The sequence below is a fragment of the Marmota marmota genome, unplaced genomic scaffold (genome assembly GCF_001458135.2).
Source record: "Marmota marmota marmota unplaced genomic scaffold, marMar, whole genome shotgun sequence".
NCBI classification, from domain to species: domain Eukaryota; kingdom Metazoa; phylum Chordata; class Mammalia; order Rodentia; family Sciuridae; genus Marmota; species Marmota marmota.
The window spans coordinates 27,474,623-27,492,818 of record NW_026000026.1 but is presented as its reverse complement, the minus strand read 5'-3'; the positions used below and the strand labels follow the sequence as shown (position 1 = coordinate 27,492,818).

Below are 18,196 nucleotides of genomic sequence, written 5' to 3'. Positions count from 1 at the left end.
CACACACACCCTGTGCTGAGCTCAAGGCCACTCTGTGGGCACTCAGTCAGTGACAGGCTTTGCTGATACCACGTGATAAACCAAGAGGATCCCCAGGATGAACAGTGACCACCCTGTGTCTCCCCCCAGGAGCGGCTGCACAGGAGCTGCAGGTGATCCAGCCTGAGAAGTCAGTGTCTGTCGCTGCTGGAGAGTCGGCCACTCTGCACTGCACTGTGACCGCCCTGCTCCCTGTGGGGCCTGTGCATTGGTTTAAGGTGGCAGGGCCAGGCCGGGAGTTGATCTATGACTTCAAAAAAGGCTTCTCCCCCCGAGTCACAAACGACTCAGATACCACACAGAGGGACAACAGGGACTTTCCCATCTGCATCAGTAACGTCACCCCAGCAGACGCCGGCACCTACTACTGTGTGAAGTTCCAGAAATCGACCCCTGTTGATAAGGAGTATAAGTCTGGACCAGGCACCGAGTTGTCTATGCGAGGTGAGTGCAGCTGCCTCCTCTTCCCTGGGGTGCGACAGGAGGTCAGAAGTCACACCCTCCATCCTGGGGGCACAGCTGAGAAGCAGGAGCAGCACTGGGTGCTCATGTCATGACCTGCTCTCTGTCACCCCTTCTTCAGGTCAGGGAGGCAGAGGCCTGTGGAGGCCGTGCTATTTGGTCCAGGCTCCATGGCTGGTAAATGGCGGGCATCTACACCCCTCACCTGCCTGCCCCACAGCCCTGACCTTTTCCAGTCTGGCCCAGCCCTGTGGCTCCCCAGCTGAGGGCTCTGAGGGTTTGAGGGACTTGCCAGTCACAGAGCCAGACCATGTGTGCTGCCTTCAGAGAGCACTGCCCTGTGGGGTGAGTCCTCTTTATACCACCAGCACCCAGGACCCACTGTGTGCCAATCTGCACTCTGGATGCTCTGGAAAGAGCTGGGAGCAGTGCAGGCTAACGTTCTTCTCCCACAGGGTACTGTTCCTGTCCCTCCCTGAGGACCAGGCCTCCAGAGCAAGGAGGGGGCAGGGCATGCTTTCCTTCCTCCCCTGGAACAGCACCTGAGAGGATTCTGACAGGCTCAGGTTCCCTGTAGACCTGGGGCCCTGGTGGAGGAGCTGCCAAGAGTTTGGGCCTTTGCCCTGGGTCTGCCTGGAAATCCCTGTGTCTCAGGGACCAGCCCTCACAGGCCCTGCAGGACAGGAGCACACATGGGTCAGTCACCCAGGGAGTGTTCTCCATGTAGGTGACAAAGGGGTTCCCAGTTCAGGAAACACAGGTCCTCACTGTGTGGTTCCTACAAGAGGCCCTGCATGCCCCTCCTAAGCCATGAGGCTGAGGTGGTCAGCACACATGGAACTTCACACCTGTGCCCACCCCTGTTGACCTGGGGAGCTGGAGGCCCAGGCAGCCCTCTCTCACACAGCACATTAATGCCAGGAGGGGACAGAGCCCAGACCTGACTCCAGCCCAGGCTCCTGCTGCCCTGGGGATAGACACTGTCCCCACAGAGGAGCCAGGGCACAGGAGGGGCTCAACACAGACCTGACCTGACCCACTGGGCAGCGAGCAGCATCTCTGTTCCTCCTCCCTCTCCCACGGGTTCAGGAAGACACTCACATTCACACCCTGAAGTCACAGTGAGTGGAGAACCTCTCCTGAGTGTCAGCCACATCTCTCTCCATGGGGAGATGCCCCAGCAGGACACACAGAGCCGCTCTGTTGTTTGAACAAGAGCAAAAGCCTTCTTTCTGGAAGAAGAAAGAGAGGGAGGGGGACTGTCCTGTCCTACTGTCCTGCCTTTTGTCTATCCACCTATCAGTTGCTTTGTTATTTTCCTCAGAGTCTTTCCAGCCTTCATTCAATATTGGAATTTTCCTACACATCTGTAGCCTCACTCGACAAATGCTGGTACCTACCAGGTGAAATCTGGAAAGGACTCCCTGAGGAGGTGGAGACTGTTTGGAGCAGGCCCCTAGGTAACATTGAGTGGTCTCCACAGGGGTCAATTTCCTCCTGATTTGTGGTCACAGACCTACTGAAGTGACGACCCTCAAACCCTCATCACAACATGTAAATTTCTGCTTGTGTATATTCTCCTTTGATGCTCCAACTACCTGTGTGTTAGGAGTTTACAGAAAGGGAAACTAGGACAGCCCTGGAGACCAATGGGAGTGTTGCTGATGGCTTCCTTCCCTGACTTGTGGAAACTATCTAAACTACTCTAGGCAAATCTAAAGTCACTGGGGACCGGGCCAACAGCAGCTATAGGCAAATTTTTGCTGATTAAAAAAATGTTCCCTCTCTCATGAATATTGTCCCAAAGACCCACAGCATTCTGGAGACCCCATTCTGTAGCCAATGTGCCCTATTTCCCTGTGTAACCACAGGAGCAGGTCTGGACTCCTACAGACTCTTTCAAGGTCCAGGTTCCTTCCAGCATGCCCTACCATGGGCCTCATGTGCTGGGTTAACACTGGGACACTGATTTATCCCTGTCCCTTCTTGCAGGAAGAGTAATAATTGGAAGTGAGAGACAATTTCCCTCATGGTAGGAGATACATGGAGGCTACCTAATCCCATCCACTAATCAATCTCTTTGTCAGAAATGCATATCAGTGCCAGTGCAGTCCACAGCTAAAATGGTTGAATGCTGAAGTCATTCTTCTACCAATCCAACAGCTTTGTTGCAGTTAATAAAAATAATGTTAGTTTTCTCTAATCATAAAAAATAATTGGAGTATGTATTCAAATTTTTCAAAATTCCTTTTATTGCTCTTTTCTCTGTACCAACATTGGTTTTAATTCATCCTTCAGTGCATGGTACAACCTCCTTACAAAACCACCTGGGCATTAGGAAGCCTTTCCCCAAGATTTAAAAATTATGTCTTTCCTTAGCAGTTAAAGACCATTCGTGTGCTAGATTTCATTTTGGGTGCATTGGGGTACCTTGAGCTTCTTGAAGCAGTTTTCGTCTATTTTATGTATAGTGTCAACTTCCTAATTGCAGATTTCTGTCTAAAATCTGCAGAATCTCTTCTACAAATACACCCTGTTTAGTCTTGATGTTACTAGTATGTCTTTTCTCTCTGTCTATCCTCCTCCTCATCATCAGTGTAAGAGCATTTTCAGTTTTATTGATCTTTTAAAGGTACCAACTTTGTGTTTCAACGATGTTCTCTATTACTTCTCTGTGTTCCATTTTATTGACTCTTGACTCTTTTCTTTATTATTTCCCTTATTCTGCTTGCTTGGGTTTCATCTGGATCTTCTTTTATTGCTTCTGTGGGAGGAGGCTTCAGTTATTGGTCTGAGACTCTCCCAGTTTCCTGTGACACACCTGGACATCAGCATAAAACTGCATCCTCATGGCCAGCCCATGGGAAGTGTGCCCTGGCCCATCCCAGATCCTCTCTGTAACATTGGACCACAGTACTTCTTCTTTCTGGGATACAGTGAGGATTTCATGATGCAGGAGAGGTATTTTTTGGGGGGAAGGGACACGGAAGATGGCACTGGATGTCTTTGGAGCAGAGTTAATTGGCAGCCCTCCTGCTGTGACTGTGGTCAGCAACCCAGAAGTCAACTGAAGGTCTTTGAGTGCTTTGATATAATATAGCCTGAAACTTCAATTCCAGTTTCTACAACTTCCCACGGGACAGCCCTTCAACCTGAGGATGGATGTAAACTCTGCTGAAGCTCTGCTACTATTGGAATTACATCCAGGAACCAAACCTCCACTTTTGCTGCCCTCTTTTACCAGGAGACAAAAAAAATCCACCAGGAACATCTTTGGCTCCCAGACTTCACCTTTACCATGAGATGACTGACATTTAGCTTCTCATTGTCTTTCCCCAGAGGGACTGACGCCCAGAAATAGCCCTCCAATGGCAGAGCCTAATACCAACCATTTCCTAATTTATGTGTAAGCACCAGATGCCAGGAACTCCCTTCCTGAGGTTAAACCACTTTATTTCTGGTGAAAGAGTGAACAAGGGCACCTCATCACAGGCCAGTGCCTGCCCAGGTGCCACTGACCTCCAGCACTGGGGCCATGTTACCAGCCAGCTGATGAGTCCCAGGTTCAAACTCACAGGGTAGAGTCTGATTCCCAGACCACTCCTGGAGCTGGCTTTCCATAGGAAGTGCCCTCTGTGATGGACATAGGGGATCAGGGAGCTTCCTGGAATGTTCTCAGCACACACATCAGCGTCCCTCCCACCTGAGGAGAGAAGAAGCAGCATCTCAGCTGCCCCCACAGAAGCCAGAGGAGCCCCAGAGCTGCTCTCACTGGAGGAGAGGGGCGGGGCCCTCCACTGCCTGCTCAGCCAGGCTCTGATGCTGGTGCCTTCTAGAGGGAGGAGGGGCAGGCAGTGCAGCTCTCCTCCACTGAGGGGGAGTCCCAGAGCACCACTCAGCTGAGAACCATCGCCCCCAGGGTAGCAGTGTCCACTCCTTCCTGTGGACCTGGCACCATTTCTTTATTTACAAAAAAAATTCCATTGTTGTTAGCATCATTTTAGAGGAAAATGGCCCCTAGTGACAAAGAAAAGTCTCCACAGGTCTGCTTCTCTGGAGATGGCTTTGTGTGTCCAACAGAAAGACTTCAGGTGACACAGCACTGGAGGGGTGGTCTGCTCTTTGGAGATTTTGGTCCCTCACACATAGGAGAAACATTTTCTTGACCCAAAAATGTGTTTTTCAGACAGAAATTTTATTAGTTCATCTTACACCTTCTTAGCAGGCTCCCCGAGGTCCTGAGACACAGGGTCATTCACCTACACATGGTACTGAACAGGCAGCCTGGCTCTCCTCTAGCACCATGAAATGGCCCACCCTCCATGTGCATGCCCCATTGAAAACTGGTTTCTTGGCATGAAGACACTGGACATTGTTTTGGTCCAGAGAACATGATCTTAGGTTTCACCCTATAGGACTCCAGAGAGGCGCTTCTCTGGGTTTGGAGTCCTCTAAGCCATGACTCTCCCTAAGCCCCCCAGGCCTCAGTCTCCATAACAGGAGGAGATGGTGATGGCTCTCCATGAGATGGTGAGGGTCAAGTAGGAATCTCCATGGCAGGTGGGCAGTGTGCATGGAGCTCATGTTTTTACCTTCCCTCAAGGAGGACACTCTGGGACCTGAGGCTGGGTGGATGGGAATAAGGAGCCTCTTGACCAGGCTTCAGCCCCAGGCTTGACCAGGGCAGCCAGGACAGGGTGTGTGAGCTCAAGCTTCACAATTTTGTTGGGCCCAGGTAGCCTCACCTGGGGCAAGTGCAGGCTCCTGGGAATAGACATGTAGGAGTCCTTCTAATGTCTCCCCTTGTCCCTTGGTTTTCAGGAGCAGTGATGTCTACGCTTGCTTCTTCATACCTCATAGCCCTCTTCCTTGGCCCCAAGATCCTTCTAGGAATCAGTATTTCTGCCCTCTATGTCCACAGGAGGCAGAAGTCCTGACTGTAAGAACCCAGGGGAGGGTGGAGAAAAGCCTGCTGCAGAGGGGGCAGAGCCAGGGGGAGTGCCAGCCCACTTGTGCACAGCTGCAGAGTCAGTGGGTCTAGAGAACCAGGGACACACCCCTCAGCACCCTCAGGATCTCAGGAAACTTCTGTGGGTTTCCCAGCTCCCAGGATGTGTGTGAGGTGTGCAGGAGATGAGGAGGTCAAGAGTTGGCAATGGGTGTCCACTGAGTCCTAAGGGCTCCAGAGAGGATGGGCCAAAATGGTGCAATGAGGATCAGCAGATTTGGTATGTCCCTTGGAATCCACCCCTAGACTAGTCCAATAGTCAACTGCTGGGCCTCCATGGACAGGAAGGTTCTACCATGTGGAGCAATGTTGAGAAGTTCTAGATGAGTTGCTCTCAGGGCCGCTCTCTTGACTTTCATTGTAGGAAAAGGGAAGGGGAGTTAGAAAACAGGAGAGGCTGAGCTAAGAGTCCTGTCTTGGGGCTGTTGGTTTATTCAAACAGGTGTCCCTGGACAGTCACATGAGAATATGATTGATCTCAGGATACTCTCATCAATGGTGAGCAGATAATTGAGTGTGGACATGTTTCCCACAGATCCTTCATCATTCCTGCTGCCTGGGACTCTCAGTTTCTGCCACCTTCTTACTGCACTGTGATGCTCAGCCTGAGAGAAGGAGCTGTGGAGATGCCTCTGTAGATGCTGTTCCAAATGCCTCCTCCCAGGACACCCACCAGCCCACAGGCCCCTGATGCTCCTCTGTCCGGCCCTTTATGCCCAATGGCTGAGTATGCACTCAAGGTCTTGAGCAGGGCCCTGGGACCTGCCTCTGGGCTGCAACTCATGACCCCTCCCCAGAATGGGACTAGCAAGTCCCATCAAAACACGTCAGGATGACCCTCCTCATTGCCTTGGGCTTGGCCATCAAAACCCAAAGTCCTCACTCTCAAGAGTCATTTTTTTTTTGCCTGCCAAGCCCTCCTTCCCAGCCTTGTTGAGCTCTTCAAAAGAAACTCATTTTTGTTTAATAAGAAAAAATATTCTCAGTCCTCTTTACCTAAGTGTCCTATGCCTCATAATCAGAAAAAAAGGTTTTTCTCCACCTGAATGATTTTCTACCTTAGCACTTATGAACATCATCATTGTCCAGGATAAAGGCAATCATTGCTCTCCATGAATAGCAGGATTGTAAAAGTCACCTTCGAAACTGAAAATCTGGGAAGCCATCTCCATACTGATCATGAAAAATAATGATCTTGAAAAGCCTCCCTCAGAGGCCAGGGGTCAGAGGCTGCCCAACAACTTCACCCAGAGCTTCATCTCCAATCCCATTTCCAGCCCCAGGCCCCTTGGTGGGCCTCTCCCTGCTTCCAGGGCCTGGCCCTTGGGGGTAGCAGCCCACAGCCAAGAGGAGCAGGTCCATGGCCCAGCTAACTCTTATCTGAAGACTAGAAATAGAGCAGTCTGAAAAATGGAAAAGCAGAAGAGGAGGAAGATGGCGGGTCAGAGGGAGGCAGCATTCTATGTTGCTCTGTGATCCAGATCTCACCTAGTCAGAATACTGCATCTCTGAGAGTGTTAGAAGACCCCTAAGCTCTCCTCAGAAATCACCAGCGCTGTGACCACTGCATTCAAGCAGGACTCCTGGCTCCCCACACCCAAAGTCTGAAGTTCTAGCCAACACAGGGCTTGAGCGCCTTAGCAGAATCACCCATCAACACATCTGCACATCTCCAAGACTTTGCTACACTCCCACACATGTCACTCAGGTGCTACCTACCCACAGCACAAGCCATTGCCCAGCTTGCCCCAACCCACCAGACATCCCTGTACTGGAAACAGACTGCCTCCATCTTGGCTCAACATTCTCACCATAATAGGTGGGGGAGGCTCCCAGTGGCCAGGTACCAGGTTTTCAACTTCCTCCCTCCTCAGTTGTGGTAACCAACAAAATAGCTGCCCAACACAGGTGCACAGTGCAACCAGGGCGCCGCCCATGGGAGCTCCAATGTGAGAGGTTCCTTGATTGGGAACTGCTAAGGGAGAGAGAGACAGGGCTAAAGTTTGGAGCCTAACAGAGAAACCAGGAACTGGGAAATCTCCAGGCAAGAGAGGGAGACAGTACCCGGTGCTGAAGTCATCTGAGTAGTCCCACAAAGGGACCCATGAGGTGCAGTCTCCCTGCAGGGACTGGTGGTTGCCACTCCCTGCTTCCAGTCACCCTGCACTAGGACCAGCCTTCACGCCATGGTTACATCCACCACCCTGAAGGCAGAGACACCAGCTTACAACAGACAACCTCACCTATTGGATGACAAGAGAAGCAGGAAAGATCTCTAAAACTAGTGACAATCCTGGTTTCTTCTTTCAAGTATTTTTTTCCTCTTTTTCTTCTACCCTCTATCCTCTCACCCTCATATCCTCAACATATTTGAAAACAAGAACTTTCCATGAAATAGGATTTTGAGAACTTGGCCATCTGAATAATATAATATAGAAGTGTTGTATATGCCCCCTTTCCTCCTCCTCCTCCTCCTTCTTCTTCTTGATTTTTATTTTCCCTGCTGAATTTTACTATTTTAACATCCTGTATTTTTCTAAATACATATGTGTGTTTGTTTTATGTACTCTACTGTCATCTCATGTACTTTTCTACCCTGAATTACTTCCTGTCTATTCTATTGCTACTAACCGTCTTCATTAGATTTCTCTTTCACACTTTCTAAGATATATTAACTCTATATCCTCACAAACTACCTCCTCAGCATATCATCCTATGCCCACCCCAAGTTCATTGTCCTCCATCAGAAACTGTAAACCCTTCTACAAAACTACTGTATTTATTATATATAATAATTGAATCTGACATTTCTGTACATTGAGACCAAACTGTAAACATCTTAATAACAACAAATTGTTTATAGGTGGTATATTGTTGATATTGGGATCTGTTAACATTGTCTTTCCCCACAAAGAAGAGGTCTTGGAACCCTACAAGAGCACTACAAACCTATAAGGTAAAAACAATAACACTCTGGACCCACAGAGCTGGAAGGGAAGACACACAAGCAACATGAAAAGACAAGGGAAGAAAGTGCCCCAAAGAAATCAAGACACCACATTATTAGAATCATTGGCAGACACAGCAGAAGAAAAGACAGAGAAGGAGTTTAGGATGGACATGGTTAAAATGTTTGTGAACTCAGAGAACATATAAGAGAGCAAATATAGGCAGTGAAAGATCACCTTGACAAGGAGCTACAAAAATAAATAAAAGGAAGCAAAAAATCACCTCAACTGGGAAATAGAAGTTCTAAAAAAATCAGAAATACTTGAAATGAAGGAAAAATAAACCAAATTAAAAGCTCAAATTAAAGCATCACTAACAGGGTAGATCACTTGGAAGATAGAACATTACACAATGAAGACAAAACATATAATCTTGAAAAGAACACAGATTACACCATGATAAAGGTAAGAAACAATGAACAGAACATTCAAGAAATATGGGCTGGCATAAAAAGACCAAATTAAAGATTTATGCAGATAGATAAAGGCATGGAGTTCCAAACCAAAGGAATGAACCACTTATTCAATAAAATAATATCAGAAAACTTTTCAAACATAAAGAATGAATTGGAAATCCAAATTCAAGAATCCTACCAGACACCAAATGCACATAATCACAACAGATCCACATCAAGTCATATTATAATAAAAATACCCAACATACAGAATAAGAGAGAATTTTAAAAGCTATGAGAGAAAGGAATCAGATTACATATAGGGAAAAACAAATTAGGATAATGGCAGATTTTTCAACACAGACCATGAAAGCTAGAATATCTTGGAAGAACATATAACAAGCTCTGAAAGAAAATGGGTGCCAACCAAGAATCTTGTATCCAGCAAAATTAAGCTTTAGATTTGATGATGAAATGAAAACCTTCCACAATAAACAAAAGTTAAAAGAATTTATAGCTAGAAACTGGCACTACAAACATCGTTGGCAAAATATTCCATGAAGATAAAATGGAAAACAAAAATGAAAATAAGCAGAGGGAGGTAGTACTCTAAAGGAAAATATAAACAAAGAAAAAATCAAGTCAAGTTAAATAACAAAAATATACAATTATGGCTAGGAATACAAACCATGTTTCCATAATAACCCTGAAATTTAACAGATTGAACTCACCAATCAAAAGACTTAGATTAGCAGACTGGATTAAAAAAAAAAAAGACCCAACAATATGCTGCCTCCAGGAGACTCATGTGATAGGAAAAGACAAACACAGACTAAAGGTGAAACGTTGGGAAAAATCATACCACTCACATGGACTGCGGAAGAAGCAGGGGTTTCTATCCTCGTATCACATAAAGGAGACATAAGCCAAAGTTAATAAAAAGGGATAAAGATGGACACTACATACTGCTCAAGGTAACCATACACCAATAAGACATAACAATCATAAATATATGTGCCTCAAACAATGAAGCAGCTGTGGTCATCAAACAAATTCTTCTCAACTTCAAGAGTCAAATTGACCACAACACAATAATCTTGGGTGACTTTAACACACCTGTCTCACCACTGGATAGATCTTCCAAACAAAACTTGAATAAAGAAACTAAAGATCTCAATAATACAATTAATAACTTTGACTTTACTGACGTATATAGGATATTTCAACCTGCATCAAGTGGATACACTTTCTTCTCAGCAGCACATGGATCCTTCTCTAAAATAGACCATATACTATGCCACAAAGTAACTCTAAGCAAATACAAAAAAGTAGAGATACTACCCTGCATTCTATCAGATCATAATGCAATGCAATTGGAAATCAATGAAAAAAATAAATGATAAAAAACAACTCCAACACCTAGAGCTAAACCATATGCTACTGAATGAACAATGGGTTGCAGAAGACATCAAGGAGGAGATTAAAAATTTCTTGGAGGTAAATGAGAACATAGATACAACATATCAAAATCTCTGGGACACTATGAAAGCAGTACTAAGAGGAAAGCTCATGAATTTCATTTCTTAAAAGAAGAAAATGTCAAGAAATAAATGACCTCATATTACATCTCATAGCCCTAGAAAAAGAAGAACAAATCAACAGCAAAATCCATAGAGGACAGAAAATAATTCAAACAGAGCTGAAATCAATGAAATCGAAACTAAAGAAGCAATTTTAAAAAATTGACAAAACAAAAAGTTGCTTCTTTGAAAAAACAAATATAATTGACAAACCCTTAGCCATGCTAATGAAGAGAAGGAGAGAGAAAACTCAAATTATCAGTATATGTGATGAAAAAGGAAACATCACAATAGACACTACAGAAATACAGCATATAGTTAGAAATTATTTTGAAAACTTATACTCCAATAAAATAGAAGATATTGAAGCCATCAATAAATTTCTTAAATCATACAATTTCCCCATATTGAATCAAGAAAATATACACAATTTAAATACACCAATATCAAGTGGTGAAATAGAAGATGTCATCAGAAACCTACCAACCAAGAAAAGCCCAGGACTGGATGGATACACAGCCAAGTTTTATAATACCTTTAAATAACAACTAATACCAATACTCTTCAATTTATTTTAGGAAACAGAAAAATAGGCAGCACTTCAAAACTCATCATATGAGGCCAATATTACCCTGATTCCAAAACCAGAGACACATCAAAAAAAGAAAACTTCAGACCAATATCTCTAATGAACATAGATGCAAAAATTCTCAATAAAATTCTGGAAAATCAAATATGAAAACATATCAAAAAGATTGTGCACCAAAATCAAGTAGGATTTATCCCATGGATGTAAGGTTTATTCAACATATGGAAATCAATAAATGTAATTCACCACATGAGTAGACTTAAAGATAAGAATCATATGATCATCTCAATAGATGCAGCAAAAGCATTTAACAAAATACAGCACCCCTTCATGTTCAAAACACTATAAAAACTAGGGATAACAGGAACTTAACTCAACATCATAAAGGCTATCTATGCTAAGCCCCAGGCCAACATCATCCTAAATGGAGAAAAATTGAAGGCATTCCTCTAAAAACTGGAACAAGACAGGGATGCTCTCTTTCACCACTTTTATTTAACATAATTCTTGAAACACTGGCCAGAGCAATGAGACAGATGAAAGAAATTAAAGGGATATGGATAGGAAAAGAAGAACTTAAATTAGCACTATTTGCTGATGATATGATTCTATAACTAGAAAACCTCAAATCTCCATTTGAAATCTTCTAGAACTAGTAAATAAATTCAGCAAAGAAGCCAGATATAAAATCAACACCCATAAGTCAAAGGCATTTCTGTATATCAGTGACAAATACACTGAGAGGGAAATGAGAAAAATACCCCATTTACAATAGCCTCAAGTAAACAAAAACAAACAAACAAACAAATAAATAAATATTTGGGAATCAACTTAACAAAAGAAGTGAATAATCTAAAAATGAAAACTATAGAACCCTAAAGATAGAAAAAAAGAAGACTTTAGAAAGATCTACCTTGCTCTTGGATAGGCAGCATCGATATTATCAAAATAAACAAACTACCAAAGCATTATACAGATTTAATGCAATTCTGATCAAAGTCCCAATGATATTCCTCATAGAAATAGAAAAAGCAATCATAAAAATCATCTGGAAAAATAAGAGACCCAGAATAGCTAAAGCAATCGTTAGCAGGAAGAGTGAAGCATGTGGCATCACTATACCAGACCTTAACCTATACTACAGAGCAATAGTAACAAATAGAGCATGGTATTGACACCAAAACAGATTGGTAGACCAATGTACAGAACAGAGGACAGAGATACTAACCCACAAAATTAACATTCTCTTATATTAGACAAAGGTGCCAAAAACATGCATTGGAGAAAAGATAGCCTCTTCAACAAATGGTGCTGGAAAACTAGAAATCCATATGAAACAAAGTAAAATTAAACCTCTGTCTCTCACCATGCACAAAACTCAACTCAAAATGGATCAAGGACTTAGGAATAAAACTAGAGACCCTGCATATAATAGAAGAAAAAGTTGGCCCTAGTCTCCATCATGTGGGATTAGACCCCAACTTTCTTAATAAGACTCCTATAGTGTAAGAATTAAAACCGAGAATCAATAAATGGGATGGATTCAAACTAAAAAGTTTCTTTTCAGCAAAAGAAAGAATATGTGCATTAAACAGAGTCTCTACATCTTGGAAGCAAATTTTTCTCTCACACATCAGATAGAGCACTAATATCCAGAATATATAAAGATCTCAAAAAACTTAACACCAAACAAACAAATAACCCAATCAATAAATGGGTTAAGGAATTGAACAGACACTTCTCAGGAAAAAATATACAATCAATAAATAAATATATGAAAAATTTTCAACATCTCTAGTAAATAGAGAAATGCAAATCAAAACTCTAGTCAGAATGGCAGCTATTAGGAATGCAGACAACAATAAATGTTGGCAAGGATATGGGGAGAAAGGCACACTCATACACTTCTGGTGGGACTGTAATGGGTGTAGCCAATATGGAAAGCAGTGTAGAGATTCTTTAGAAAACTTGGAATGAAACTACCATTTGACCCACCTCTCCCACTCCTTGGTCTGCCCTTAATGAACTTAAAATCAGCATACTATACTAACGCAGCCACATCAATGTTAATAGCAGCTCAGTTCACAATAGCTAACCTGTGGAAGCAACTTAAATGCCCTTCTACAGATGAATGGATAAAAAACTGTGGTATATTTACACAATGGAATATTACTCAGCATTAAAAGAGAATAAATGGAATGAGTTGAAGAATATCATGCTAAGGGAAGTAAGTCAATCCCAAAAATCCAAAGGCCAAATGTCCTCTCTTATAAGTAGATGCTGATCCATAATGGGGGGGCATGGGAAATGGAGGAGCTTTGAGAGGGCAAAGGGGAAGGGGGGTTAGAAGGGGGCATGGGGGCAGGAAAGATGGTGGAATAAGATGAACATCATTACCGTAGATACATGTATGACTGCACATATGGTGTGATGTTACATCATGTACAACCAGAGAAATGAAAAGTTGTGCTGCAATTGTGTACAATGAATCAAAATGCATTCTGCTATCATATATATCTAATTAAAATAAATTAATTAATTAGAAAAAGAAAAAAGAAACTAGATCCATATTTGTCACCCTGCACGGGAGTCAAATCAGAATGCATCAATGACTTAGGAATTAGTCCAGAAATCTTGCAAATTCTAAAAGAAAACATAGAGCCAACATTCCATCATGTAGGTGCTGGTGACAATTTCTTTAATGAAACTCCCAGAGTGCAAGAAAATAAACCAAGAATCAGTAAGGGGGATGCCATCAGTTAACATCTGATGCACAGCAAAGAAAATGATGCAGGGAATGAAAAAAAAAAAAAGCCTACTGAACGGGAGAGGATCCTTGCCAGTCACTTCCCCAACAGGGTATTAGTATTCAGAGTACATATAACTTCAGTTCATTCAACCTAAGTCATAATAATAACAGTAACCCCCAAAAATAGGGGGACAAAGAAGTAAACAGAAACATCTCAAAAAAGAAACACAAATGGCCAATATGTATATAAAAAAGTAGGAGCCATTTATTGTAGGACAGGAGCGGTATTTATACATTCCACACAGCTTATCTAATTAACATAAACTCGATACAGCAGTCAACCAATAAGGAATCTCCACACTTAATGGCTCACTGGAGTTACTTCACAAACCACTCCCTCTGGCATTTTGCCAGGCACCATCCAGACTTGTTTACAGACTCTAACATTTCTCTGGCAAAATGCCAGGCGCCATCCTGACTTGTTTACAGACCTTAACAATCAGGAAATTGCAAATCAAAAATACATTAAAGTTTTATTTCACTCCAGACAGATGGCAAATGCCAGGATCACAAATCATAGTAAGAGTTGGTGAGGATGAGGGGAAAATGTACACTCATACACTGTTGGTGGGACTGCAAATGAAGGCAACCACTCTGGAAAGCAGAAAGGAGAATCCTCAAATAACGAGGAATGGAACCACCACATGACCAGCTGTCCCACTCCTTGGTATTTTCTCAAAAGATTGAAGATCAGCATACCACAGGGACACAGACACCTAAATGTTTATAGCAGCACAGTTCATAATAGCTAAATTATGGAATCAGCTGGTACCTGTGAAGAGAGGAATGGATTAAGAAACTGTGCTTTTTATAACTGACTTCTTCAAGGCCATGGAGTAAGTGATATCTCTCTCTATGTCTCTCTCTCTTTATCTCTCTTAGTCTTTATAACTCTGTCACAAAATTGTCTGCTTCACGATTTTGAAGGAAATTGCTTTTTTACTGTCACAGTCACTTCCTGTTCTGCTCAGCCACATAGAAGCATGACATTATGACATTTGCTAGTAAATTGATATACATAGAGAACATCGTGCTAAGTGAAATGAGCCACACTCAGAAAAATCAAAGGTCAGGGCTTGGATTGTGTATCAGTGGTAGAGCTCTTATCTAGCACATGCAAGGCCCTGGGTTCGATCCTCAGCACCACATAAAAATAAGTAAACAGAATAATAAAAAAAGAAGAAAATCAAAAGTCAGTTTTTTTCTCAGCTGTGAACACTAGAATTAAATAAAGGAAAGAGGGAGAGAAGAAGAAGATATAATAAAGATATAGGAAAGGTCAGCAGAATAGAAGGAGATCAAGAGTCAAAGAGGAGAGATGGGAAAAAACAGAGGAAATGCAGAATGAATTCTTTAAAAATTATGTTATGTGTAATATAAATACACCACAGGGAAATTTACATTTTGTGTAAATCAAAATAAACAATAAAAAATAAATAAAAACAAGAGCAAAATGAAGTCTAGTAGAAAATAAGAAAGAAGAGGGGATGTGGGTTGAGTATGGGAAGGAAAGGGGGAATTCAGAAGAGATACTTAATTCCATGCATGTATGGTTTTGTCAGGATGAACTCAACTGTTATGTGTAACTATAATCCATTAAAGAAAAAAAGATTTGCAAAGATTGGCCATGGTAGGAGGTGACCAAGTTCCCCCCCAACACTGAGCAGGTCGCAGGAGCCTCCTCCTCCCTCTAGCTGAGTAGCTCTGTGTGTAGTTGCTGCAGAATGAGGCCACCAGCTAGCCACACCAGGGTCTCAGGGTCAGGAGTCTGGGGCACATTCTCCTTGTCCTGCGACTCCCAAATACACTATCACTATGGCCCAGGAAACCATGAGGGGCCTAGTGGACCAGCACAGACCCAGGGAAAAGGAGGCCTTGTTTTTCAGGTCCTGTCCAATTCCTTATGAAAATGCAGCATGAGAGACCCTTAACCATTGCTGTCTGTGCTCCTGGTTTCTACTTCACAATTTTGGAGGAAATGCTTGTCACTCTGTCACAGTCACTTCCTCTTGCAACAAGCGACACAGAGTGTCAGTTCTCTCCAGAGAGCAGAGTCAGGGATCTCCCCAGCACAGACACTGGGACAGAGCAGGTTCCTTAGGGCTCCAACATGTCTGCACCTGCCTCCCGGCCCCAGCGTCCCTGTCCTGTCCTGCTGCTGACCCTCCTGCTGGGACTCACAGGTGAGTGACCACTGTCTGGGGAGAGTCCTCTGACCTGCTCCCTGGGTCATCTCTGCCCATGGACTCCCAGGGACTCAGGACAAACACAGGCTCTGCCATGGAGGCTGGGACAGGGCATTATCTGGAGCCCAGACCAAGGGTCCTGAGCAGTGTCTCTGGGAGGCCTCCCCTGCAGCTGGGGCCAGAGGCGTCACATCAGTTGATGCTTCAAACAGCTGTGACAGGAATGACTTGCATATTGTAATATTTCAGCCTACATAATACATTTCCAGAAGGACCAAAGTTTATATCCTGATGAATTCTGAGACATCAAAGATAAGGTGACTTCCTCAAGATCCAATGGATGTAAATGATGTTCTCTCTCTCTCTCTCTCTCTCTCTCTCTCTCTCTCTCTCTCTCTCTCTTTCTCTCTCATACTCTGGCCTTGAGGTACATGGCTTTGTCCCATCATACCTTCCCCTCCATTGATTTGGTGCCTCCCACAGGCCCAATAGCCATGGGACAATCAATGCTGGACTGAAACCTCTAAAACTGTGAGCTGTCATCCTACTTTTCTCTTCATAAGTGGATTTGTCTCAGGTATTACTTACAGTAATGAAGAGTTGACTGACACAGGCTGTGACGATGTCCTTACCCTTATCTACATCATAGGGGGCCAGGGGAAGGTTCCAGACCTCAGGAAATCTACTGAGTAATGAGTTGCAATTTCTTGAATACTCACCATGAGCCAGACTCTCTGAAATGCTGTACAGCTCATCACGTGACCATGACACCCACAGCAGACACTCTGGTCACCCACCTTACAGCTAAGAAGCAGAAGCACCAGGAGCCCCGTGGTCATTCAGGGGCAGTGCTAGGGCTGGGGTTTGGGTGCAGATGCTCTGATCTGGAGCTCGTGGTTCAACCATCATCTTCTCAAACTCTGTGGACCTGACCCTACATGTGGCCAGACATTGTTTTAATGGTGTGTAGCACAACATCATGGGGTCAGATGTCTGCTTCCAAAGACCTGGGCATCTCATGCTCATCATGGTGGTCTAGAGACCCCAAGAGGATTTGGATCTTGTTTCTTTTCTTTCTTCTTTTTTTTGAAGGCAATAATAAGGGTGCCCGGTTTAAATTTGTATATGAAGTTAGTAAACAATGCATATGTGGACTGATTTACATGCTTTGTACAGCTTCTGCCAATAGGCATAGAGAATGGAGGAGGAAAAGGGTTTGTGGTTTTCTTCTTCTGGGCTCTTCTACTTCCTGCCTATATCTGGCAAATAGTTCTTGTTTTTCTAAGTATTCTGTGTGAGAAACTCAACTTGTGGCCATTTCTACAAAATGTATCCACTTCTGCAATGCAGGGAGTGTTGCACTGAGCAATTCACACACTAAGTACACAATTATTGTACACCTACTGTGTGCAGGAACTGTTACAGAATCTTGCAGTGTAAAAAGAGGCAAAGGATTTGCCCTGTGTAGCTAAGGTACCTCTAGGGACAATGCACTATAAAGAGGTAAATCATATCACATGTTGAACAGTGATCAATGTGACTTTAAAACAATAAGCGGGATAAGAGAATTGGAGAATGAGTGGGAGAGGCACTGCAAATGGGGTGGTCTGGGTGGGCATCACTGAGAAGGGGAATTTGAGCAGAGATTAAGAGGAGGGGCAGGAGTGGCCATGAGGTTTTCTGGCAGAAGGGCTTCCTGATAGAGAAACCCCACGTGCACAGGGCATGAGAGCAGATGTCCCTGCTGTATTCAAGGGTGTTCCTCTCACTGTGATTGAAATGGGAGCCAATTCCAGGTGTGGAACAGAGAGGTGAATAGCCCTGAGCTCAGGTGACTGCCTGGGCTTTGCAAGGTGTGTTGTCCTTGGGTCCCATGCTTTAGAGGGAGGCTCTGGTTAAGGGGTGGAAGGTAGCCACATCCCACTGAGTTTCAGAGTGTATGGCAGGTGGCTGTGCCATTCCTATAGTCCACAAATTTCCATTACATCCATTAGGTTAATTCTTAGGGCTCCAGCTAGCCAGGGGGCCTGGTGGGAGGTGACCCCCCTGATACCCAGGCTTTGTGTAAGGGTCTAAGCCTAGGGAAGTCACCCCATCCTGCCAGTGGGAAAGGCCAGATG

General features: G+C 43.8%; 2 protein-coding genes across 7 annotated transcripts in view; both read left to right on the top strand.

Moving 5' to 3' along the window:
• LOC107139301 (signal-regulatory protein beta-1-like) overlaps positions 1-6,504 on the top strand; it is a 120,525-nt gene extending 114,021 nt beyond the window's left edge. For 2 of the 3 annotated variants that reach the window (XM_048811193.1, XM_048811196.1), the window contains 2 exons: positions 5,323-5,440; positions 6,045-6,504. In XM_048811193.1, the coding sequence (XP_048667150.1) occupies positions 5,323-5,438 (116 nt within the window). In that variant the 3' untranslated portion in view covers positions 5,439-5,440; positions 6,045-6,504. The remainder of the gene's footprint in view (positions 1-5,322; positions 5,441-6,044) is intronic. The other variant, XM_048811195.1, reaches the window with a different exon arrangement.
• Positions 6,505-15,923: 9,419 nt separating this feature from the next.
• Positions 15,924-18,196, top strand: part of LOC107143174 (signal-regulatory protein beta-1-like) — a 51,247-nt gene continuing 48,974 nt past the window's right edge. For 3 of the 4 annotated variants that reach the window (XM_048811200.1, XM_048811199.1, XM_048811198.1), the window contains exon 1: positions 15,924-16,073. In XM_048811200.1, the coding sequence (XP_048667157.1) occupies positions 16,001-16,073 (73 nt within the window). In that variant the 5' untranslated portion in view covers positions 15,924-16,000. The remainder of the gene's footprint in view (positions 16,074-18,196) is intronic. The other variant, XM_048811201.1, reaches the window with a different exon arrangement.